Source organism: Notamacropus eugenii, chromosome 1 (assembly GCF_028372415.1).
Source record: "Notamacropus eugenii isolate mMacEug1 chromosome 1, mMacEug1.pri_v2, whole genome shotgun sequence".
Taxonomy (NCBI): domain Eukaryota; kingdom Metazoa; phylum Chordata; class Mammalia; order Diprotodontia; family Macropodidae; genus Notamacropus; species Notamacropus eugenii.
In genome coordinates, this window is record NC_092872.1 from 62,289,408 (window position 1) to 62,316,325 (window position 26,918).

General features: G+C 37.5%; 1 protein-coding gene and 1 pseudogene across 1 annotated transcript; both read right to left on the bottom strand.

Moving 5' to 3' along the window:
- Positions 1-7,163: 7,163 nt before the first annotated feature.
- Positions 7,164-7,955, bottom strand: LOC140502592 (large ribosomal subunit protein eL19-like; annotated as a pseudogene).
- Positions 7,956-11,641: 3,686 nt separating this feature from the next.
- LOC140522965 (olfactory receptor 13D1-like) lies at positions 11,642-12,583 on the bottom strand. Its single transcript, XM_072638100.1, has one exon. It carries the CDS (start codon positions 12,581-12,583, stop codon positions 11,642-11,644), a length of 942 nt encoding a protein of 313 aa, XP_072494201.1.
- Between the last annotated feature and the right edge of the window lie 14,335 nt (positions 12,584-26,918).

Sequence of the window (26,918 nt, forward strand, 5' to 3'; positions counted from 1 at the left end):
CCTGAACGAAAGAATAAATCCAGGGCTCAGTAGTCAGCAACTTGGTAATCAAATGGAAGCTAATAAGGGATGATCTGGTATTAGAATAATTGTTTTGAAAACATTGCTTTCACCTTGGGGCGAAAAGGAGAGTAAAGAGATTACAGTAATCAGAAAGCAATGGTTTTTTTTCTGCTCCAGCAAAATACTTGCTCAAACCTTCTCAGTTTGTTTTGTACTTTCTTTACTTGTAATTACTAGAGTTCCCACAGTATGGATGCTCAAGTCTGGTACCATCTGTTTCATGCAGCTTTACCTTTTAATATTTCTATACCAAGATTATTCCCAGCTTCCACTTCCATCTCCAAAATCTACTCTTCCCAAGATAATTCTCACTTCTCTCATTTACCTCTCAGTGTGAGATCCAGTAGCCAGTTAATTCCAAATTAGTTAGTTCTTCCACCTTTCTGAAAAAGAAGTTATTCACACAAATTTCCAAAAATGTCTTGATGGGTTGAGACAACACTAAACATAGAAATGTGTTCCCTGGTTTGGATGTGGCTGTAACTGTTTGTTTTGTAAAGGTTATTTTTACATCTTCACCTTTCTCTCTAAACTGTTTCTAAGACATGAAATAAAGCAAAACTTATATTTCCTATAATTCAAATAGGGCTCAATGTTGTCAGCCTTAGCAGAATACTGCCACTTTTATTCTAAAGCCCTAGGATTAATTTGTGTAGAACGCATTGTAATATTTCCATCCTACCATAGACTAAACCTCTGGAAAATTCCGAAGGATCATAGATTGGATCAAGATGCTAATTTAACCCCTGCCCCATGATCCTTAGGGATTCTCTATAATCCCTGAAGTAATTTAAAAGTTGTATTTAGGAACAGGAATGCCAGGCCTAGAGGCCTGTATTGGGCTACCCGAGTCTTTCTTACCTGTCCCAGGTCTTCGGTTGGCCAAACCGGATGCACATATGAGAGAAAGGACGTTCCAGAGTCGAACAAGGGTTGAGCTTTATTTCAAGGTCTGGGTTACAAGTGCAGGGGGGTCTTCCTTAGGAGGAAGAGGGGGAGATTTCCTAAGGAGGCTAGGATCTTAAGGGCTTGGAAATAGAAGTACAAGCGGGGAGAGAGGGGGAGGGGAGAGAGGAAAGAAGAAGAAGCGGAGCCTACTGTCCTCTTGGCTCCTCACGTGCTAAGAGCGCTTTCAGGCTTCCTCAATCCTACTTAACCTTCAGCCACACAGTTTGCATCTGAATACCATGCTGTTAGGTAACTAGGTGTGCTCCAATCCGGGACAACCTCGAGGGCAGGGAGACTCCACCCATCACGTATCTCCCAGGGAGAGGCGGAAATACCCAAGCTAGCCGAGCTAGCTCAGTCTGACCTTCTCGAACCCCCGCTGTTCATGGAGGGCCTCGTAAGACTCTAAGATTTAGAAGTCCCACTTTTACCCGCCCGAGACCATCCACACGGATTTGAGCTTCCAATCCCAACACAGGAAGTTACAAACTTTTGGATGCTTTAGGGACAATGATCTAATGTCCTAATTACAAAAAAAAATTATTAGGCTATTTTAATTGATGCCAACCTCAACAAAATACAAAACAGAAAAACATCTCTTGGATTTCATCCTATTTATGTTTTTCATAATTACACATTTAGAAACTATACCAAATGGCTTGCTGTCTCAAGGAGGAGGACAGGAAGGAAGGAGTGAAGGAATTAGAAACTCCAAATTTTTTTAAAAAAATGATTGTAAAAAATTTTTGTTCACATGTATTAGAGAAAAAAGAATAAAATTAAATTGCATAAAAACTTCACCTTGCTAACAAACAAAAGTGAAAGCAACGTAATTATGTCAATGATTCTCTTCAAAGTTCCCAATGTTCTTTGACTTCTCTGAGTATTACCAACTGGGGAACATAGGATCAAAGCTACCAGTATCTCCAAATATTGATTCCCCTACCCTTACCCTCTGATGTGAATCCATCTTCTAGGCTAGACACAATTGTGAAATCTGTATTCACAACTGATAGTGGCTTTTGCTTTTCTTCTATTCAGAGTGCAGACATGTAGACCAGACAATAGATGGATTTAGACATAATTTAAGGACTGGACTCGGTAGCACAAAATTCTTTCTTTTTTATTGTAATTTTTTAAATTAAAAGTTTGCATGCTTATTATATTTGTGGATGACACAAAATTGGGACTGAGAAATTATACGTGTGAAAGAATTAGTAACCCCAAAGATCTTGATGGGCTTTAGTGATTGGCTGCCTTTTCAATTCTCAGTTCCATGACTTTGCTCTTTAGGTGTTAGCATGATAGAGTGGAATGGATCTTAAATTTAAACAAGAGAGAAGTTGTGGTCCACCATTTAAATATTTCCCCCAGAAGAGACAATTAAAAAACATTAAAGGAAATAAGAAAACTCTGAAACTCTGCCACAGTACATATTAGTTAAAATCAGTCATTTAAAATGCTTATAACTGATTTAATTAACTAACAATTACACTAGTTTCTCAAAGAGATTATATTCTCAATACTGAAGGATGCATCACATTCTAGGTCTCAAATATTTTTTCTCAACTAATTTTTTCTCAACTATTAAAATATCACAGCCTTCTAAAATTCCGACAAAATGCAATGCGTATATGTATTTGTATATATATGTACATATATACACACATATATGTATGTGTGTATATATGTATATACATTAATATATATTAGTAATATATGTAACATATATATACAACACACACATATATATATAACATAATATATATATAACACATATATATTAGTCCTCAAATATAAAACAAAACAGACATTAAAACACAATAAATACAGAAAAAAATACTTAATGGATTAAGAGGTTCCCTAAATCTAACACTGTATCAACTCAGGCAAGTCATTTCCCTGAACCTTATTTTTCTTATCTGTAAAATGAAGGGATTGTATTAGACAACCCGTGAGGTCCCTTCAAGTTCTAGGTATGTCATTATATGATTCAATGAAGCATTTGTTTCACCTACGGATGTTTTGACTGCGTATGTTTTGAAGCAGCTGCCCAGGACGTAATATTTAGCCAAACCACCAGGTAGCAGTCTAAGCTTACAATGCAAATTAACTCAAAGATAAATGCACGGATTTTTTTCTTCCAACTAAGTCATGCTTTGCCTAATCAGATAGCATAAGCTTTTCTGGCTGTGTTACCCTTAAACATCTCCAACAGCTTTCTTTGTCTCTGCATTTAAAGTCTAGGCATATGTGTTGACTTTTCAGTTGTTTTTCAGTCATATCTGACTCTTCATAACCCCATTTGGAATTTTCTTGACAAAGATAATGAAGAGATTTGCTATTTCCTTCTCTATCTCATTTTACAGATGAGCAACCTGAGACAAACAGGGTTAAGTGACTTGCTCAGGGTCACACAGTTAGTAAGTGTCTAAGGCCAGATTTGAACTCAGGAAAATGAGTCTTCCTGATTCCAGGCCTGGCACTCTATCCACTGTGCCACCCAGCTGCCACAGGTTCATGTATATCCCAACATTAAGAACGTCCAGCTTCCCTTTCCTTCCATTTCACTAAGGATATTCCCAAAGGACACAGTCATCATCTAGATAGAAATGAATTTACTATCTTAAAAAATAAGGCAAATGTAACAAATGAGCTCTGAAATACCTGAGCACAGTTATTTTAGGTAAAAATGACCATCTTGTTCTGTATCATATCTCTTTCCAGTTTTGAGGGAGGGGAGACTGAATTACCTTTGTAGGGAAGAATATCATGATTCTGATAGCAAATTTACTAAGAGATGTGTAAGCATCCTACACCCAATACCATCATAAATTTAGATTTAGAAGGGATCTCAGCCTAAGCCCCTCATTTTGGAAATGAGGAAATAGGATATGGGTAATTTTCCAAAAGTTAGATAGTAAGTATTGAAGGTGTGACTTAAACTCAGGTCCTCCGATTTCAAAATAAACTTTTTTGCTTTACCATCTGTCTTACTGCTCTTATAGAGAAGACTCTCAACTCCTCATCAGTCACCAGGTGAATCCATTTTTTGAGTTCAAGTTGTTTAATATTTTGTAAGATGCCAATGCATGCCCACCTGGAAGTGTCCTTTATCCTTGCCCCCTGATTCCTTTTTGGCATATCCTTATGTGCAGTCAATAAATAAGCCAAGTCACATTACCATGGGTCATCTTTGGATTCTATGACTCCATTCATCCAGGCTTTTATACAGCCAGATGCTTGAGTTTTCTACTGAGATTGTAAACTCATTCTGAGACTTGTCATTTAAAGAGGAAACTCTTTAAGAAAGTAAATGCCAGAAAGACCAGTCAAAATGTGATCAGTCTACTGTTTAAATGTTCTATCAGGGAACACATCAGCATGGTCTGTAGTCACTATCCTTGATGATAATTTCTCAACTGGGAATGTTCAGGTCAACATTTCTATCTCTAACAATCCACTCCCTCCTCCACCCCATTATGAAAAAGGAGAATGACACAAAAATATTACATCAAGGCAAAACCTTAGTTCAGATAAATGAATACAGAAATTATCTATTTGGATACATGGAAATTCTCAGGGGTGGAGTGAACAGGCGGTTTAGATGATGCTTTCTGTGAATGAGCTATGATCCCCAGATCATGGCTTAAAATGGAAAAATGACAGTTTCTTAGCTATGGATAGAATGCATCTACAAGGGCTGGTAAGAGTTTATTTGATTAGAGTCTTACAAAACTACTCAAAAGTTTTAAATTGAATAGAAAGATGTTTAAATAATGGAGATACCTGTCTTGTTCACTGCTGGTTCATACCTCTGATTGATTCCATCAAATACATTCTCACCTCAAAAAAATAGAGAGGGTGGTAGAAGATAAAACAAACAATTGTTATTACAAAAAATTAGCAACTTTTTGCACAAATAAGCCTATACTTCTTAAACTAGAAGGAATGTAGGTAACTAGGAAAAAATATTTGCAGCAAGTTCCTCTGATAAAGTTATTGTTTTTAAGGTATATAAACAATTGACTTCAATTTATAAAAATATGCTCCATTACTCCAATGGCAAATTGTCAAAGGATTGAATAGGCAATTTTCAATGGAAAAAATCTTATCTACAAATGTCAATGTGAAAAATGTTTCAGATCACCAATAGAAGAATAAAAATATTAAAAATCTAAAGTTCTGCCTTACACGCACCAGATTTCTACCGTTGCCAAAAAATTAAAAAAAGCAGTGGTTAGAGGAGTTAGAAGAAAATGGCTACACTAATCAGCTCTTGTTAGGGTTGAGAACTGATGAAGCCATTTCGGAAAGAGATCTATAACTATGTCATAAAAGTGACTAAACTGTGCATATCATTTGACTTAGTGATACCAGTATTGGTATTTTATCCCAAAGTGATTAAAGAAAAAGGAAAATATATGCAAAAATATGCATAACAGTTTTCTTTGTAATAGCAAGGAATTACGAATTAAAGTGGTACATACAATTCAGAATACTATTACAACTTATCAATTTATTACTATGATTTTTGTGATAATGTATAGTGAGTATTATTGATATTATTGCCACAAGAAATTATGGAAGATAAGGTTTCAGAAAAACCATGGAACACATGTAAGAATTGAAAGCGAAATGAACAGGACCTGAAGAATAATTTATATAATAGTATCATTATTCAAACAATTTGAAAGCCTGAAGAACTCTTGATTACTATGATAACCAACTATTAGTGCAGAGGACCAGTGCTGAAGGATCCAGTCCACATTCTGACAGTTGAAGCAGTTGAAATACAGACTGAGATGTGTATTTGTCAGACATGATCAATGCAGGAATTTATTTTGCTTCTTTAAGCCTATCTGTTATAATGGATTTGGGTTTTCTCTTTAACAATGGGTACATGGAGTTGGTGTGAAAGAAAATGGATTTAGATAATTGAAAATAAATTTAACTAAAAGCAAAAAGATAATATTTGAGTTTCTTTAGGGCTCCAGAAAACTTTCCTGGATCGAGGATATGAATAAAAAGTACAAAATACATCCCCAGTTCATTTGCTAAGGATCCCAAATATTTAATAGGGGGAAGGGGAAAATGAAGCTTAAGTGGGCAGGTCTAGCAGGGCCATTTATTGTTACATCTGTATATATTCCCTGCATGGTTCCAGTGTGAAAACTTCAAGGAGGTTACTTTTGGATAGATACAACTTAGTGGTTAGAACTGTATGACGACAAAAGAATTCCGAAGTTAGCTGCTGAGTCAGAATTCAGAGAATATGCAAAAGGAGCAACTTGCCTTTTATCATTTCACTTTCCTTACTGGCTGCAAATGAAGAAGCACTACAGAGAACCAGGTAAAGAAGGGATACCTGGTCCTATTATCCTGCTTGGTCACGGTAGCTAGGAGCAAATGAATACTTTGTCTCCTTTATGCTTTTTCTTTCCTGAGGTGACCAAGCAACAAATTTGAAAGAAATGTGTTACTAGGGCCTTTTGAATGCAGAAGTTCAATGGCACTGCTGATACCACTGACAGTCAGAGATGATTAATGGCAGTAGTGCCTTTCCTAAGTAAGCAGTGTCTTAAAGGTATTTTTTCCATGCTTCAATGCCTTTCATTCATGTGTGAAAATCATAAAAGTCTTTATCACAACAGATAGAATATTATTTGACAATCTTTAACAAGCAGGTTATAAAGAGGGAGACTTAAGTTTTTAAAAATTTATATTTTGTGATTTCCAAATATATCCCTCCCTTGATCTCTACTCAGAGAGCAATCCTTTGTAACAAAGAATAGAAAAGAATTAAAAGAAAATCAGTTCTGCAAAATTTAATGACATGTGAACTAAAATTGATGGTATCAAAACTGTTCTATACTCAGTCTCCTACATCTCTAATGGCAGGAGAGAGGTACATTTTCTTACATTCACTTCTGCACCTTTCTAATTACTAAGCACTAAGTTGTTTTTGTTTTTGTTCTATTTGCCTTGATGTAGTCATGAGTACATGTCATTCCTGATCCTGCTTTGCTTGTTTTCCTCAGTTCATATAAATCTTTCCATGCTTCCCTGTATCCTAAATCTTGTATCCTTTTATTCATCATTTCTTATAGTATGGTAATACTCTATATAGTATGGTAAAACTCTGCCAAGTTTTATTCTATTAAACATATAGAGGGTACTATGTACAGAGGAGATAGCGAAGAATCATTTCTTGGTCTTCTCTTCCTCAGACAAAGTCTTGCTTCCTTAGTCTTGGATGGGTGAGTTTCAGCCTGGTCAACCAGGAGCTTCTTCTGGGCCTTGTTTGCCTTCAATTTATGAATGTGCTACATGAGGATCTCCTCCTTCTTGAACACATTTCACTTCACCTTCAAGTATACTCTGTAGTACATATGGTGGTCAACCTTTTAGAATTCATGATTTCTTTGGAGTTGCCTGTCGTTTGTCCTTCATTCTTGAAGAGGATCATGACATCAGGGACATGATAAGACTTGTAATTGAATTGGATTTAAGTGGGGGAGAGCTGTGCAAAGTCACCAGCCTCACTTTCTCCTCCAGATCCATCTGGGTCTAGTGCCCAAATACAGATCAGGATTACTGGAGCTGGCCCAGGAGGAATTCACAATACCTTCAGAGTAGATTGCACAAAATCCTCCTATTCCTCATCCAGTTCACCTTCTCAGGCATGTCAGAATTGGCAGTACTCTTTCTCTTATCAATACACATGTGCCTACCCTTCCATTGAGCCATAATATTTTTCCAACATCCAGAATGAGAGTGGATTTTACAGGCTTCTTGTTGATTAGCCCATCTTTAATCAGCTTCCAGATCTTCTTATGGGAATCAGTGTTGGCACTTTTATTGGTCTCATTGGGGTCAAGCCATATCTTATTCTTTCCTCATGGAAGGATACTGGAGGCAAGCCTCTTCTGAAGTCTGAACATACTGAACGTACTGCAGCCACAGTGCACAAAAGAAAAGGAGAGAGCTCTGTTTTATTTATGTATCACAGCTTGTGTAGTCATCTCCCAGTATATGACTCTTTGTTTTTTGTTCTTTTCTACAATAAAAGGGCCAACTGTAAAAGTTTTGCTGTTTATGTGACCATTTGTTTTGTCAATGACTCCTTTAGAGTATACAGGTAGGTGTGTGTGTGCGTGTGTGTGTGTGTGTGTTTGTGTGTGTGTAAGGGCATGTACTCTTGACCAATGACTGTCGACCTTTATTTTCTAAATGTTATTTCAAATTATTTTCCTGAATGACTGGACCAATGCATAGCTCTACTCATACTATATTAGTATACCTATTTTTCAGAGCTCCTCTACAACGGGTAGACTTCTTACACCTGTTTTAATTGATAAAAGAATAAAATCTTAATAAAAGAAAATGTATGGACTTAGCACGTTACGTATCCATAGGACAGGTGTATGTATCTTGACCATAAGATTAATGTCTTATGTCATATTGTGCTTTCATTTTTGTTTTAACATTATCATAACAAACTAAACATACATAATTTTAAAGATAGAATGTATGATTTCCACGAAGTACCCGTAAAAATGATACATAATAACATTTATATATCACTTTAAGGTTTGCAAAGTACTTAAAAATGTTCTCTCTCTTGATCCTCACAATAACCCTAGGAGGTGGGTGCTACTACTATCCCCAATTTACAAATAAGGAAACTGTGACAAATAGAGGTTAAGTACTTGCAGCTAGTATGTGTCTGATGCTGGATTTTACTTCAGATCTTAATTGAACTGCTCTGCTACCTAGTTGTTGTCACTCATTAAGTCATGTCTGACTCTATGTAACTTCACAGACAAAATCTTGGCAAAAATTTTGGGGTTTTCTTGACAAAAATACTGGAATAGTTTGCCATTTCATTCTCCACTATGTCCTCTATTTACATATGAGGAACTCAAGCAAATAGAGATTAAATGACTTGCCCAGGGTAACAGAGAGAGGAAGTGTTTGAGGCTAAATTTGAACTCAGATCTTCTTAACTCCAGGTTCAATCCTTTATACATTGCAACACCTAGGTGCCCCAACTATACGGTGTGCAGTGGTATTGCTGTAATTTTTCAAAAGGAAAGGACAAAATATAAAATAGACCATTTCTATTATCCAAAATTGAAATACTTGTATTAAGGACAAAATCTATACAATTAGAATAAGGAGAGAAGCAACTGATTAGGAAAAATATTTGCATCAAAGAAGAGATGTTTTCACACTGTAGACCAGTGAGCTTGATTTTGTCACCTGAAAAAATTCTAAAAACTTCCATTAAAAGGATTTTTAGTGACTGTCTAGAAAAGAAAGTTGTGAAAGGAAGAACCAAGATATATAATAGCAGGAAAAAATACAGTGAGCTCCACTTCCCCCCAAAAAGGATCTAGGAAACAAACCACATTGATCCCCCCAAAAAAGTCATTTTTCCATTCCAGGTCAACATAGGAAGACAGAAAAGTTTGTGTACACTGGGGATGGGGACTGGCCAAAAGGACAGGAGCAGGTTTATATCAGCACCCAGAGACTAAAAGAAGACTGGAGCTGTACCCATGGGATACAAGAAGTCCTACTCCCATACTGGGACACTAAGGCCTCATCCATGGTGTGGAACAGCACTCAGCTTCTTGGTCACAGATCCAGGACATATTGAGGAGGGAGTCATTATGCTGACAAGAATATTTGACAAAAATGCAAAAAAAAAAAAAATCCAAAATATTACTTAGCAAAGCTCCAAAAGAAAACACAGACTAGCCACAGATTCAATCAGAATTCCTAGAAGAGATGTTACAAAGGTTTAAAAAGAGAGAAAATACTTTCATAGATAAAATGGGTGATAGAAGAAAAATTGGAAATAGCAATGAGAGCTATGCAAGAAAGAATTGGAAAAGTACTTCTTAGCTTGGAGTAAGAAATAGAAAATTTTGTCAAAGCAACAAACTCCCTGAAAATTAAATGCACCAAATAAAAGCTAATGATTCAATGAGATATCAAAAATTTGAAAACATAGTCAAAAGACTGAAGAAAGAAGGAAATTTAAGGTACCTCATACCAAATACAATTGACCTAGAAAAAAGATCAGAGAAGAGAAATCATTAAGAGTCATTGAACTACCACGACAAAAAGAGAGAAAGAGAGGGGAGTAGGAACAAGGGAGGGAGAGAGGGAGAGAGGGCCTAACCGTTGTATTTCAAGAAGTTTAAAAGAAAATGCCCTAGAGTTCTTAGAATGAAAATGCAAAGAGGAGATAAAAAGAATCCATTGGTCATCTCCTGAAAGAAATTCCAAAATGAAAACTCACATTATGGCCAAAGTCCAAATCTTCTAGGACAAAGAAAAAATACTTCAAGCAACCAAAAAGAAAGAGATAAAGTGCAGAAGAGCCACATTAAAGATCACACCTGATTTAGAACTCCCACTATAAAGGAGCACATAGCTTGAGATGTGTAATATTCTAGAAGGCAACGTATATGAAGTGGTGAAGGTTTGCAACCAAAAATAGCTTGCCTAGCAAAGTTGAATATAATCCTAGAGTAAAAAGAAAGAACCTTTAATGAAATAGAGGACTTTCAAAAACTTCTGTGGAAAAGATCAGAACCAAATAGAAATTTTGAAGCATAAACATAAGTCAAGAGAAATATTAAAAAGTAGACATGAATTAGCAATCATAGAGAATTAAATAAGGATAAATTGCTAATATTCTACTATAGGGAGATGTTGCATGTTTTCTCAGAACCTGTTTATCACCAGTAGTCAGAGAGTTTAATAAAACAGAAGGTCTGGTAACAGTTTTATTATATCTTGATCATTTTCTAAAATTTTCACTTATTTTATTTTTAATGTTTTAAATGAGACAAGCATTTCCAAAGCAAAATAGAGTAACAAAAAGATGATTGTAAATGAAACTGCAAATCTTTTATGTACAACTTGCTATTCCTTTGAAATAAATTTATCTTGTAAATTTCTTTTTTTCTTGCTGTATGATTTTATTTTTTTTTGAAAAAAACAGAACAGTTAGGTTGGAGAAGGAAAAATTTAATAAGAAAAAAATTTGAATAAGAAAACCATGATAATAATTTTTAATATAGCATTGTAATGTTTGCAAGGCACATACATATATTCTCCATGAGCACTGTCTTCAATTATTTCCAAAGTTTTAATATTAAATAATATCTTATATTATTAATATTATTGTTACACTACCACATAATATTGATTAGCATTTATATAGACTTATATAGCCAGTGTAATTGTAGTATACAAAAGTGGGATGGACTACTAGGAAAACCTCTTATCACTGGACATTTTTAAGCCAAGACTGATTGACCAACTTATTTAGCATGCTCTAGATTCTTTTTCAGGTATAAGTTATATGGATTGTGTGGTCACTTTAGATTCCTTTGAACCTTGATATTCTATGGTTCTGTGAAATATACATTGTAGGTATTCAATAAATGTTTATTTGAATGAATATATAAATATATTTTAAATTATCTAAATAACATGTATATTTTAATAGAACTCTGCTAATATTATTGAATTTATTAGTCAATAAAAACAAAATACAAAGGACAATGTCCTAGACAAAAAACAAAAGTACTATCACCCTTGAAACATTTTACTTTTTCCTCAAATACAGATTTTTCATAAGAACTTTCTCAACACCCTCTTTTACCTCCTTGTTCCTCAGACTATAAATGATAGGGTTTAGCATTGGGGTCACTACCCAGTAAGATAGGCCAATGAGTTCATCAGAAGTCTTAGTGTCCTTTGATTGGGGCTTCATATACATGAAAAGGGCTGAGCCATAGAATAAGATTACCACAGTCAGATGGGCTGAGCAGGTAGAAAAGGCTTTCTTCCTCCCCTCAATAGAGTTGATTCTTAGGATAGCAGAGAGGATGAAGACATAGGAGAAGAAAATGAGCAACAAAGGGATGACTAAGAAAATGAAATTTCCAACTGTCATGATAAATACATTGAGGGAAATGTCTCCACAGATAAGTTTGAGAAGAGCCAGGATCTCACAGGCGAGATGGTCAATGATGTTGTCACAGAAAGGTCTCATCATAGCCAATAGAGTGAGTAGCAGGGAATACAGAAAGCCTAACACCCAGGTCCAAATTGCCATGTGGATACAGAGTCCCTTGTTCATTATGATGGTGTACCTTAGGGGATTGCAGATGGCAACATACCGGTCAAAAGCCATCACAGCCAGAAGCACACACTCTGTACAGCCCAGGCCAAGAGAAATAACCAGTTGTAGTGCACATCCAGTGAAGGAAATGGATTTTTTTTCAGACATAAAATTTACCAACATTTGAGGAATGGAGGAGGATGTGTAACAGATATCTAGAAAAGAGAGGTTCCCAAGGAAAAAATACATAGGGGTGTGAAGGTGGGGATCTAGTATGCTGATGATAATGAGGATGGTGTTTCCCAGTAAGATCACTAGGTACATCATCAGGCAGAGAGCACAGAGAAACATCTGGAGACCTGGGTAATGAGAAAGCCCAACTAGGAAAAACTCAGTCACAGTTGTGTAATTCTCGTGGTCCATGCTATTGCATCTGGGTCACCTGCAGGATTTAAGGAAGGACACAGTTCATACAAATTGAAATTGCTTAATAACAATGATTTGCATCTCTAATAACATATAATAATTTCCCCTATGATATTACATCCTGTATTACATTGTATGTGAAAGAAAAAAATGAAGAAATGTTGTCACAAAGCAGGACATGTTATCCCAAGTACATGGCAGCATAACTAAGAATAAATAAAAATATTGACAAAGTTGAACACATCTATATCTGGCACCCTATGGTTTACAAAATATTTTCATATTTTTATCTCATTTGAATTTTCCCTATAATTCTGTGAAGGAAATATGTGTTTAAATCTTGCCTTTGATAGAGTTTAAATATATGACCATGGGCAGGTCACATAACCTTTCAGTGACTCAAGGAAACCTTCTAAGCTTATGGCAGATGATTGGCCAATCTGCATTCCTGTAGAGTATTTATATGATGGAATTTTCTCACACTGACATTTTCTCACATCTTGACTGACACTCCCCAAACCATCTTCTTCCCCTACAAATTCTATGTAACTCAGAGAGTAGTAAGTAAGCTGTCTTAGACCAGTAGGCATTATCAAAACCAAACACAGGTTTTTGGCTACAGCCTTCTAGCACAAGGAAAAGATATATTAATTGATTTTTACTTTAATTCATTCATTCACACCAATCCAGGGCTTTTACACTTCAACTTTCCTTGTAAAATGGCAATATAGGAGATCTAAATTAAACACCTTTTATTTCCATGTTGCCACTGAAAAAAAATACCTAAATAAAATTAACAGCACTAATTTTTTACTGAAATTAATTACATAAAATTGGTTCAAATAAGGTCATTTCTATTTCTGATCTTAGACCTTCCTACTAGAGCTTCCTAAATTTTTCTGCTGTCCTCAAAATTTCTCTATATAATTTCTTTTTATGTCTATATTTTTGAGGGAGAGGCACCCTACTCCTTGATAAAACTTACTTTTCTATCACTATTCTTGACCCAGTCCTTTTCCAGAACTTGATTCCAGTAATTATTCCCATGACTTTTGATTACTCTTTCTGCACAGACTCTTTCCTCTCTACACATCTATTCAGGTCTTCCTTTTTTTTTATTAATTAATTTTATTTATTTTCAGTGTTCTACAATCACTACCATATAACTTAGATTATTATTTTCCCTCCCTCCCCTCTCCTTCCCCGAGACAGCATACAATTTTGTATAGGTTCTACACGTACATTCTTATTTAATATATTTTCACTACAGTCATGCTGTGTTGAGGAATTAAAATGAATGAGAGAAATCATCTAACAAACCAACATGCAATACACACACACACACACACACACACACACACACACACACAAATGATCTGCTACATTCTACAATTGAATTCCATAGTTCTTTCTCTGGATATGGAAGGCATTGTGTCTTGAAGGTCTTCCTTTTTATAAAAGAAGATTTCTCTGCTGCTCATGCTACCATCCCTCTGTCTCTTTTCCTTTATTGCTAAACTTCTAGATGAGTTATCTTCAATTTACTCATCATTCAGTTACCCTGTAGTTCCTTGTAATCTGGTTTTTACCCTTAACTGTTCTATCAAAGCTTTATTCTTTCTACCATATTCTACAGACAACAATTTTTATTTACCTCCCAGTGTAAGATCCAGAGCTCCTCTTCTGTTCATGCCAAGTGACTTAGCTGGTTATTCCACCTTTCTGGACAAAGAAATTATTTTAAACACATTTCCAATAACACTTTGGTGGTTTGAGAAAACACCACAGGCATTTCTCTCCATCTCCATTTTCCCCAGGCTTCAATATGGATGAAAATTATTTTAATAAAATTTATTTATATAACCATCTTTCTTCTTAGAGCATACTTAATATAAGTCACAGGACAAAGTCTTCTACTTTAAATTTAGAAATATTTCAGATATTGCCAGACTTAATAGAATGTTTTGTCTTGCCCCCCAATGCCATGACATTAATTAGTGAAGAGAGCAGCATTATTTTTTCCATATACCCCAAGCGTTTGCTTCAGTCTGCTGACCCTGGAAAGTTCTAAAGGTTTCAGATGCCATTGGCTTTAGATGTCAACTTAATTCCCCTCCTCATTCCACTGCCATGAACTCCAGTGTTCCTCAGGGACTCTATGTATTCCCTAAAGTAATTTAAAGTTGTATGTAGGAACTATGTGTAAGATAACAAGTTTAGGATGCTTTATAGATAATAAGTCATAAGTCTAATTACACAAAATTATCATGCTGTTTTAATTGATGCCACATTAAATAGTATGTAAAATAAAAAGACCCTCAGGTTTCATTTTGCCAAATCAAACAGCAAGGGATTGATACAATTATCTGTGTGACTCAGCCCAATTCCCCACATTTATTTAACTTTTCTGGAAAGTGAATCCCACTTTTTCTCTGACACATCCACCACCTGGTCTTCATTGTTGAGATTTAGGGATGCTAGGACCCCAAAATGAGCAACACATGGGTCTTGCCCAAATGAATTTGACCCAAGCCTTCTTTCAGTTAAAGAAAAACAAGGTTAATTAAAGTTCTATCATATTGGTCAGACTCTTAAGAAATGTATTTGTATAGCTAACTCAAGCGGCCAGATTGAATCTGAGCACTTAAGATGGATCTTAAATACAAAAAATTGTGAGAAGGATCTAGGAGTGGCCAAGTAGTCTGGGGGAGTTGAGGTGGGGTCTAGGAAGGATCTGAATGGGACTGGTCTAGGCTGGGGAGGTTGGAGGAAGGCTCTAGGGAGGATCATGATGGGAGTGGCCGGTAGTTTGGGGTGATTGGGGCACTTGAATGCCTGGACCAAGAGAGTGGTGTCTAGATAGGATCAAGGGTGGGAAGTAGCCAAAGGTGATCTGGAGGTAAGAGACAATGAAGGGCTGTGCTAGGATAGGAGTAACAGAGAACTGGGAGATTAGGTGTCAAAGATGAAAGGCCAGTTGAGAGGATTATAGTCTCAGGCAAACACCAGAGACTTGATCAAGAACGAAAATTCAAGGAAAATTTAAGGGGGTTTCCAGGGTCTGATCCCCTCATTCATGACCACAAAACTGAACTATAGCACTAATTTGCAGGCTGGTCTTCCTACCTTGATTCTCTCCCCACTCCAGTCAATCTTCCACTCAGTGATCAAAGTGATTTTCCAAAAACATAGATCTGATCATATCATTTTCCTATACAGTAAACTCTAGTATATCCTTATTGCTTTCAGGATCAAATTTTAAATTCTGTTTGTCTTTTAAAGTCTTTCATAACCTGACTCCTTCCTACCCTTCAGGTCTTTCACCTCATTCCTCCTCCATATACTCTGCAATCCAATGACAAGGGCCTCCTTGATCTTCCTCTCATAAGACTCTGCATCTTCTGACTGAATATTTTCACTTATCTGCCATTTCTAGATGCAAATATTTAGCTTGGAAAGGATAAGTCTATGATCAGTCCAGCACTCAGCATCACACAATGCCTTTGTCACCTTCACATTCTGTCTGTCTCTTTTCCTTACAATCACACAATCTATTAAATGCCAATGTTTGCTGCGAGGGTGCATATATGAAGTTTTATTGTGTTTAGGTAAACAGGACAGTGCTGGTGATGAGAAGGTCATGAGATGCACAAGTCATCAGTAGTAAGTCACCATTGCTATTGCTGTTTCCAATTTCATTTCTCCCTACGACTCCCTACCAAGTCTGATAGTCTGAGTCTACTCTAGCATTAAAGTCACCCAGAATTATAAGCTTGTCTTCTTTTGGCACGTTGATGATAAGAGTCTCCAGGTCTTCATAAAATTTTTCGTTGACCTCATCAGGGCTTATCATGGTGGGAGCATAGGCACTGATGATGATGGCATAACATTTTCCTGCAAGTTGCAATCTCATTGTCATGAGCCCGTCATTCACTCCTTTTGGCAGACACATAAATTTGTTGACTAAATTAGTTTTGATTGCAAAACCTTCACCAGCTTCATGGTACTCCTCTTCACTGCTACCATTCCAGAAAACTGTGTATCTAGCTCTAACTTCAGTAAGCTGGCCCTCATTTGGCAGCTTTGTTTCACTCAGGGTTGCTATTTGGATGCAACATCTGCTGAGTTCTCTTGCAACAAGAGCTGTTTATCTTTCAGATCTACTGGATTTTGTGTTGTCTGTAAGTGTGTGCACATTCTATGTGCCAGTGATGGGCAGAATTGTCTTTGCAGATGTTTTATACATTTTTGTGTGTGTGTTTCAATCACAGAATGGGATTCCCCAATGCTGTGGTAATCAGGCCAGTGTTAGATAAGCAGAAAATTTTTAGGACACCTTTTCAAGTCCCTTCCACACACCAGTAGCTGAGAAGTGCTCTCCTAAGGAGTTGCTGAATCCCACTCCTGCCTCTAGTTAGAAAAGACCCTATGGCCTGGTCCACCTGTGTTCAGGATTGTGACTACAGTTCCCAGTGTATCCGTTCCTGCTGATTCATCACTTGCCTATTGCCACAGGACTTTGAGGCAGGTATAATGGTAAAACGGTATGGGTGATGTCTTTTGATTCATGCGTAAATTGGATTTAGGTGAGGCAGAGTTGCACAAAGTCATTGGCCTTACTCTCTCTTCCAAAGTCATCACAGTCTAGTGGCAGGACAGAATCAAGACAACTGGTGATGGCTCAACATGCATTTCTTAACCTTGGCATCTTCAATGTCTAACCAAGCTCTAAGTGCTCCACTGCACCTGCTTCAGCTGCCTTCATGGCCATTGGAACAAGTTGCTCCCATCCACCCATTCCACCAGGGGAAGTCTTCACATACTTAGGGTAGATAAACCCCTAACTCACCAGTGCGTTTGAGACCCCTTGGTTACCCTCAACCTGGTTTAGCCCGTCTGCTGAAATGGTTTTCCAGGATATGGCCCATGTTTTTTAGCAGGATGTTTTCAGTTATGTTGTCAAATGCTTTCAGTGAAGATGAACATGGCATCAAGGTCAGCTATTGCACTTATGGCAAATTCTTCAACTTGAAAAGGCTGCAAGCCAAGATCAAAGTGAAGGGAAAGTTGATGCATGATATTCTGTTTGTGGATGATTGTGCACTCTGCAGCGTCTGAAGATGAGATGCAACAAAGTATGGATCAATTTCTGCTGCTTATGCTAACTTGGGGTTAACAATTTTTTTTCATTCTTTTGCTTTTATTTTATAATTTCTTGGTTTCTCATAAAGTCATTAGTTTCCATCTGCTCCATTCTTATTTTTAAAGAACTATTTTCTTTAGCGAGCTTTTGGCCCTCCTTTTCCATTTGGCTAATTCTGCTTTTTAAAGCATTTTTCTCCTCATTGGCTTTTTGGGGGCTTTTTTGCCATTTGAGTTAATCTATTTTTAAAGGTGTCATCTTCTTCAGCATTTTTTTGGGTTTCCTTTAGCAAGCTGTTGGCTCACTTTTCATGATTTTCTTGCATTACTTTAATTTCTTTCCCCAGTTTTTTTCTTCACCTCTATTGCCTGATTTGCAAAATATTTTTTGAACTTTTCCATGGCCTGAGATCATTGCATATTTTTTTGGAGGTTTTGGATGCAAAAGCCTTGGCCTTGCTGTTTTCCTGTGATGGTATGCTTTGATCTTCCTCATCCTAAAGGATGGATGAAAATATCTTTTCACCAAGAAAGTAACTTTCTATAGTTTTATTTTTCCTCTTTTGGGGCATTTCCCCAGCCAATTACTTGACTTTTGAGTCCTTTGTCAAATGGGGGGTATACTATCCCAGGCTTCAGAGGTTTTATGCAGTTGTTCCTTGAGATATCTCTAGGGACCTGTAAGTTCTCAGTTTCTCCAAGGTGATGCAATCAAGGGAGAGGAGCTTACTCCTCTCCTGGCCAGCACTCTAGTCTGTGAGCAACTGCAAGAACTCTTTTCTGCTCTGAAACTGAGAGTAGTATTTCCTCTCCACAGTCACCACCAGCTCCAGCATACCAGCACTCCTTCTCACCCCAGGACCATCATTCAGGACTAAGACCCACATCAGCTGCTCAATTCCCTGGTGGTCTTTAGGCTGAAGGTTTCAAAAGTGGATGGGAATTCTCAGTGTTTGGGCTCTCCTTTAAAAGAGCAAGCTGGAGGGTCCAGGTGGTAGAAAACAAAACTGTTCATTTAGCTCAGAAGAAGAAGCAAAAAACTGGCAAAAGGCATCTGTAGATAGCCTTTGTACAGGCGGAGCCTAATTGTCACAGTGACTGCCAGGAGAGTGTGTTGGAGGAAAATGTAGCAAAAGTCAGAGAAGGAAAATGAAACAATGCTAGAGTAGGAGCTTCTCAGGCAGAAGCATGCCCAATACTAAGATGAAAGCAGGAGAACCAGGGGGTCAACACAGTGTTTAGGGAGATAATGGAGAATTTTACTTAGCAAGAAGTCACAGATATTTTGAGTCAGTCTCCCCAAAGGATGGGAGAATCATTAATATCTTGGATGATAAGAATTAGTGATGAAGGGGCAAGAGGAGTATCTATAGATGGTATGGATTGCTTGAAATTCATATAAGAATTCTTTTGTACAGCAAGCTTTAAGAGATTACCATATGCAAGGAGGTAACAATACAACCAATCTTTTAGCTTTAGCAGCATATGGATGTAATGAGCAATATGGTACTGATTCTGTGTGGCCTAGTGGAGATAGACCCTGGTATTCACTTAGGGACTGTTGAGAAAGTTAAAGGAGGAGATAATGATGACTGACATAATGATCAGAAATGCAGATGCATACTATGATACCCCTTTAGCAATTTCCCATAGAAATATTATAGTGGAGGCCAGAGCCAAGATGGCAGAGTAGAAGGACAGATCTGTTCTAGCCCTCCCCCACAGCCCATAAAATACCTGTAAAAATAACTCTAAACAAATTCTAGAGTAGCAGAAAACACAAAATGACAGAATGAAAGAGATCTCCAGTCCAAGACATTCTGGAAGGCTGATAGGAAAGGCCTATCATACAAGGCTCAGAGTGGAGCTGAGCGCAATCTTGGCTCCATGGCATGGCACAGACAGAACTAGAGCAGACTTTAGAATGTGGAATCTCAGGCAACAGCTGTGGTTCCCAGATTTCTCAACCCACAAATGCCAAAGACAGTTTCAAAGGTCAGTGAGAAAGCTCTTTTATTTGGATGAGAAGGGAGCGGGTTCTGGTCCCAACCCCACCGTGGCAGCCACTGCTGCAGCATCAGTGTCCATTCTTGGAGCCCTCAGCCTAAAGACCCTGGAGGAACTGAGAGGCTAATTTGGATCTCAGCCCTAAGAGGTTGTCCTTGGGTGAAAAGGAGCACTTACATGGTAGAGCTGGTGGAGGCTCTGGAAAAGGAGTCCTACTTATAGATCCTGGGCAGAAAAACTTGTAGTTGCTCTAAGACCAGGGTGCAGGCTCGGAGAGAAGTAAATTTCTCTCCCTTGATGGTGCCACCTTGGAGGAGCTGAGAACTTACAGGTCCCTAGAGTATACCCTCCATTTGACAAAGGACTCAAAAGTCAAGTAACTGGCTGGGAAAATTCCCCAAAAGGGGGAAAAATAAGACTATAGAAGGTTACTTTCTTGGTGAACAAGTATTTTCTTCCATTCTTTCAGATGAGGAAGAACAAAGCATACCATCAAAGGAAGACCTAGAATCAAGGCTTCTACATCCAAAACCTCCATAAAAATCGGCAATGGTCTCAGGTCATGGAAGAGTTCAAAAAGGATTTTGAAAATCAAGTAAGAGAGGTGGAGCAAAAATTGAGTGGCGAAATGAGAGCGATGCAAGATAATCATAAAAAGCAAGTCAATGGCTTGCTAAAGGAGACACAAAAAATGGTGAAGAAAATAACACCTTTAAAAACAGACTAACCCAAATGGCAAAAGAGGTCCAAAAATCCAATAAGAAGAAGAGTGCTTTAAAAAGCAGAATTAGCCACATGGAAAAGGAGGTTCAAAAGCTCACTGAAGAAAATGGTTCTTTAAAAATTAGAATGGAACAGATGGAAGCTAATGACTTTATGAGATACCAAGAAATTGCAAAACAAAACCAAAGAATGAAAAAATATAAGACATTGAAAAAATAACTGATCTATAAAATAGATTCAGGAGAGACAATTTAAATATTATGGGACTACCTGAAAGCCATGATCAAGAAAAGAGCCTAGACATCATCTTTCATGAAATTATCAAGGAAAACTGCCCTGATATTCTAGAACCAGAGGGTAAAATAACTATTGAAATAATCTACCAATAATCTCCTGAAAGAGGTCCAAAAAGAAAACTCCCAGGAATATTGTAGCCAAATTCCAGAGTTTTCATGACAAGGAGAAAATATTACAACCAGCTAGGAAGAAACAACTCTGGTATTGTGGAAATACAATCAGGATATCACAAAATCTAGCAGCTTCTACATTAAGGGACTGAAAAACTTAGAATATGATATTCCAGAAGTCAAAGGTACTAGGATTAAAACCAAGAATCACCCACCCAGCAAAACTGAATATAATACTTCAAGGGAAAAAATGGTCATTCAATAATATAGATGACTCTCAAGCATTCCTGATGAATAGGAAATAGAAACTGAATAGAAAATTTGACTTTCAAACTTAAGAATCAAGAGAAGCATGAAAAAGTAAACAGAAAAGAGAAATCATAAGGGATTTACTAAAGTTGAACTGTTTGCATTCCTACATGGAAAGATAATATTTGTAACTCCTGAGACTTCTCTCAGTATTTGAATAGTTGGAGGGATTATATACATATAGACAGAGGGCACAGGGTTAGTTGAATAGGAATAATACCTTAAAAAAATAAAATTGAGGGGTGAGAGAAGAATATATTGGGAGGAGAAAGGGAGAAATAGAATGGAGCAAATTATCTCTCATCAAAGAGGCAAGAAAAAGCTTTTTCAATGGAGGGGAAAGGGAGAAGGTGAGAGAGAAAAAGCGAAGCTTACTCTCATCACATTTGACTTAAGGGAAGAATAGCATACACACTCAATTTGGAATGAAAATCTGTCTTACACAATAGGAGAGTGGGGGAGAAGAGGATAAATGGGGTGTGGCATGAGTGATAGAAGGGAGGGCAAATGGGAGGAGAGAGTAATTAGAAGTAAACACTTTTAGGGAGGGATAAGATCAAAAAGAGAGAATAGAATAAATGGGGGGCAGGATAGGATGGAGGGAAATATAATTCGTTTTTCACAACCTGAGTATTATGGAAGTCTTCAGCAAAACTAGATAGAATAGAGAAGTAAGAACTGCCTCTGCAGATTCTCCTGAACCCTTGTATCTAAGTTTGTCACACTTTCAGGGAGAATAGGAAATTGGCTAAGCTCCAGCTCAGATTAAAGAAGTACACAGATAGGGTTAGATACCCCATATCAATTTGACCTAGAAATGCTGAATCTAGGAATTTGTTTTAGCCTGAGCCATGAGGAGAAACATTGACATGCTGTATCACCAAGGCAATATTCACAGCACCGACAGTGACTACGATTATGTCAGTGTAGTTTCAAATCACAGAATATAATAGACTCTCCATAAAGAAGGCAGAGAAAACATTTCTTCAGACACCAGAAAACTTAACCCAACATCAGAAAAACAAATCCATCATAGCAACAAGGAAGTTAATACACATTATTACTCTAGGTGACACCTCCATTCCCAAGCCTTACCCCACTGCTGGGGCCTTCCAACAAACACTCCCAATTCTAGTTGTCTGCTTGCCTGCACCCTCTCTCTCCCTCTGTTCTAACTACAATTTTCTCTGCGACTATCACCAATTTATCTTGCATATATCTTCTCTGCACATTCTTGTTTGCATGCCATTACCACATCAGACTGTGAACTTTGTGATAACAGAGGTTATTTTTTGCCTTTCTTTGTATCCTCAGTGCTTGGCATAGTTTCTGGTACAAAGAAGGCATTTAATAAATTCTACTTAGCTGTCTAATAAGAGGCAGTTGGAATTCTAAATTAGAATTGTCATCTTCTCCACATATGGGTCCCTTGACAAATTCTTATCTATAGTGAACATGCACACTAATATTTGCTGTGGCATGAGTCCTCTTCCTAGTCTAGATTAGCATTTTGGCATTTCTGATCATGAGTGAGACGGACCAATAATTTTCTTGTGGTGAAAATGAGAGATGTATGATAATATGTTCAGATTGACTTTGATTTCTGCTGATAGAATTACTGGACCAATGAGTGATGACTACCAGATTCATGCCAAACAGTCATAAAAATAGGTCTCAATTTTTCCCTGAACTCTCTTTCTTACATTCTCCTTAGCCTTTTTATCAATGACTTTAGCATTTATTCTATTTGTGCATTACATATGGTTGTGAGGGAGAGCTAATATATTGATTTACAAAACTGAGATTCAAAAAAAATCTTTACAGGTTGATATAACGGGCTTATTTATCAATTCTCACTTGCATGGCTTAACTCTTGATATAGTGGGGTATGGTCTAGACTTGGATCAAAAACCCTGGACTTGAGGATCTTGCCCTTTTGGATATTAGAGATGGAGATCTCATCTAGGTTTGGGTGAATTATATAATTATGATGATTGAGCCAGAAGAACCTCAGACCCAAAGATCAAAATCTAGGTGATAGAACCCATATACTAAAGGGAAGTGCCACTGGATGACACCTGAAGGGGAGTTTTAACTGTGGAGATAAAGATAAAGGAGTTCTTGTATCTTTCTGCTTTTGACATAAGTAATTCTTTCTTGGAAAATTATTCTCCATTCAACCCAAAGTGAAGAGACATATACTCCTTGATCATTTATTTTAAAAACATTTCCATCTCTTCATACCTGGCTACTAGGACAGTCCTGTATCTGGAAATGTAGTTTATCCCACTTACTTGACTAATAGAAGAGCTAGTACTCTTAAAGATTATTTAAGGCTTCTTAAAGCCCTAAAAAGTAGGATAGGACCTATATTATTAAAGAAGTATCTTCTTGGATATGTATGTATTTGTGACTTCCATGTTCCTTTAATAAAATCCCATTTGCCTGCTTTGAGCAAGAATAGGTCTTTTTATCATGTCATAACAACTCTGAATAGTGTTATTGTTCAGTTGTTTAGTTATGTACAACTCTTCATTACCCCATGGATCAAATATCCATTGGATTTTCTTGGAAAATATACCAGAGTGGTTTGCCATTTCCATCTCCAGTTTTACACAGGCAGGCATTACATGACTTTCTCAGGGTCACACAGCTAGCAAGTGTCTGAGGTCAAATTTGAACTCTGATCTTCCTGACTCCAGACTCAGTACTCTCTCCATGGGACCACTTAGCAGCAACCCCACCCCTGACAATACTGTGGTGGTCTCTAACTCATGAGTGTGTGACTATAGCAGACAAAATGGGAAAGTAGAAATGGGGAAAGCATTGAATTTGAAGTCAGAGGATTGGAATTTGGATCCTGAAGCTGTTGTGTATTATATATGTAATCCAGGTCAGGTTATTTGCTCTCTTTGAGTTTTCATTTCCTCATCTTACAATTTTAAATTAAGAGGCTGTTCCCTTCTATGTCTAAATCCAGAGATAGAAAGAGTACTTCCAGATAAACCTGCAAAGTGAGGAGAACATTGGGACCAGTGTCTAGATAATTTGATTTGCACACAGATGCATCTCCTTAGAGCTTTCTTTTTCTTCATTCCAAATCTGAACATCTGCTAAGGCTCATTGATTCTACCTCCACAACACCTTTCTTATCCCCTCCTACTCTCTACTCATATGCCCACCACCCTGGTTAAAACTCTTATTGCCTCTAGCTTGGACTATTACAATAATCTCATAAATTGTTATATTGCCTCAAGTCTTTCCACATTTCAGTTCATCCTCGACATCAGTTGCTAAACTGATATTATCAAAGCCTAAGTCTGAAGATGTCATTCTTCTGTTCAATAAACTAGTTTCTCCCTATGACTGCTAGAATCAAATGCAATGTTTTATGTTTGCTTTTTAAACTCCCTCAAAATCTGACTCCATCTTTTCAGACTTCTGTGTTACTTCCCCTTCATGATCTCTCATGTTTGGAATACACTCCCTCCTCTGTCCCGTATCTTATTTCATTTTTTTTTTTTTAATTTAGCTTTTAAGATTCATTTTCACAAAATTTTGGGTTTCAAATTTTTCCCCTTTTCTCCCCTCCCCCCCCAAACGCCAAGCATTCTAACTGCCCCTATGACCAATCTGCTCTCTCTTCTATCATCCCTCTCTGCCCTTGTCTCTGTCTTCTCTTTTGTCCTGTAGGGCCAGATAGCTTTCTATACCCCTTTACCTGTATTTCTTATTTCCTAGTGGTAAGAACATTACAGCTGGTCCTAACACTTTGAGTTCCAACTTCTTTAGCTCCCTCCCTCTCCACCCCTTCCCTTTGGAAGGCAAGCAATTCAATATAGGCCAAATCTGTGTAGTTTTGTAAATGACTTCCATAATAGTTGTGTTGTATAGGACTAACTATATTTCCCTCCATCCTATCCTGTCCCCCATTACTTCTATTCTCTTTTGATCCTATCCCTCCCCATGAGTGTTGACCTCAAATTGCACTCTCCTCCCCATGCCCTCCCTTCTATCATCCCCCCCCACTCTGCTTATCCCCTTATCCTCCACTTTCCTGTATTGTAAGATAGGTTTTCATACCAAAATGAGTAGGCATTTTATTCTTTCCTTTAGTGGAATGTGATGAGAGTAGACTTCATGTTTTTCTCTCACCTCCCCTCTTTATCCCTCCACTAATGAGTCTTTTGCTTGCCTCTTTTATGAGAGATAATTTGCCCCATTCAATTCTCCCTTTCTCCTCCCAATATCTTTCTCTCTCACTGCTTGATTTCATTTTTTTTTAAGATATGATCCCATCCTCTTCAATTCACTCTGTGCACTCTGTCTCTATGTGTGTGTGCGTGTGTGCATGTGTGTGTGTGTAATCCCACCCAGTACCCAGATACTGAAATGTTTCAAGAGTTACAAATATTGTCTTTCCATGTAGGAATGTAAACAGTTCAACTTTAGTAAGTCCCTTATGACTTCTCTTTGCTGTTCACCTTTTCATGGTTCTCTTCATTCTTGTGTTAGAAAGTCAAATTTTCTTTTCAGCTCTGGTCTTTTCATCAAGAATGCTTGAAAATCCTCTATTTCATTGAAAGACCAATTTTTCCCCTGAAGTATTATACTCAGTTTTGCTGGGTAGGTGATTCTTGGTTTTAGTCCTAGTTCCTTTGACTTCTGGAATATCCTATTCCATGCCCTTCGATCCCTTAATGTAGAAGCTGCTAGATCTTGTGTTATCCTGATTGTATTTCCACAATACTTGAATTGTTTCTTTCTAGCTGCTTGCAATATTTTCTCTTTCACCTGGGAGTTCTGGAATTTGGCCACAATGTTCCTAGGAGTTTCTCTTTTTGGATCTCTTTCATGCGGTGTTCTGTGGATTCCTTGAATATTTATTTTGCCCTCTGGTTCTAGAATCTCAGGGCAGTTTTCATTGATAATTTCATGAAAGATGATGTCTAGGCTCTTTTTCTGATCCTGGCTTTCAGGTAGGCCCACAATTTTTAAATTGTCTCTCCTGGCTCTATTTTCCAGGTCAGTTGTTTTTCCAATGAGATATTTCACATTATCTTCCATTTTTTCATTCTTTTGGTTTTGTTTTGTGATTTCTTGGTTTCTCATAAAGTCATTAGCCTCCATCTGTTCCATTCTAATTTTGAAAGAACTATTTTCTTCAGTGAGCTTTTGAATCTCCTTTTCCATTTGGCTAATTCTGCTTTTGAAAGCATTCTTCTCCTCATTGGCTTTTTGAACCTCTTTTGCCAATTGAGTTAGGCTAGTTTTCAAGGTGTTATTTTCTTCAACATTTTTTTGGGTCTCCTTTAGCAGGGAGCTGATTTGCTGTTCATGCTTTGACTTCAAGTCTCTCATTTCTCTTCCCAGCTTTTCCTCCACCTCTCTAACTTGATTTTCAAAATTCTTTTTGAGCTCTTCCATGGCCTGTGCCCATTGAGTGGGCTGGGACACAGAAGCCTTGATTTCTGTGTCTTTGCCTGATGGTAAGCATTGCTCTTCCTCATCAGAAAGGAAGGGAGGAAATGCCTGTTCACCAAGAAAGTAACCTTCTATAGTCTTATTTCTTTTCCCTTTTCTGGGCATTTTCCCAGCCAGTGACTTGACCTCTGAATATTTTCCTCACACCCACCTCACCTCCTGATCCTCCCAGCCAGTGTTTGGGGTCTGAGATTCAAATGCTGCTTCCAGCCTCAGGGCTTTGGGCGGGGGCAGGGCTGCTATTCAGTGTGAGATTAAAT

Coding starts and splice junctions, on each gene's coding strand:
- LOC140522965 (XM_072638100.1), bottom strand. CDS start 12,583: ATGGACCACGAGAATTACACAACTGTGACTGAGTTTTTCCTAGTTGGG.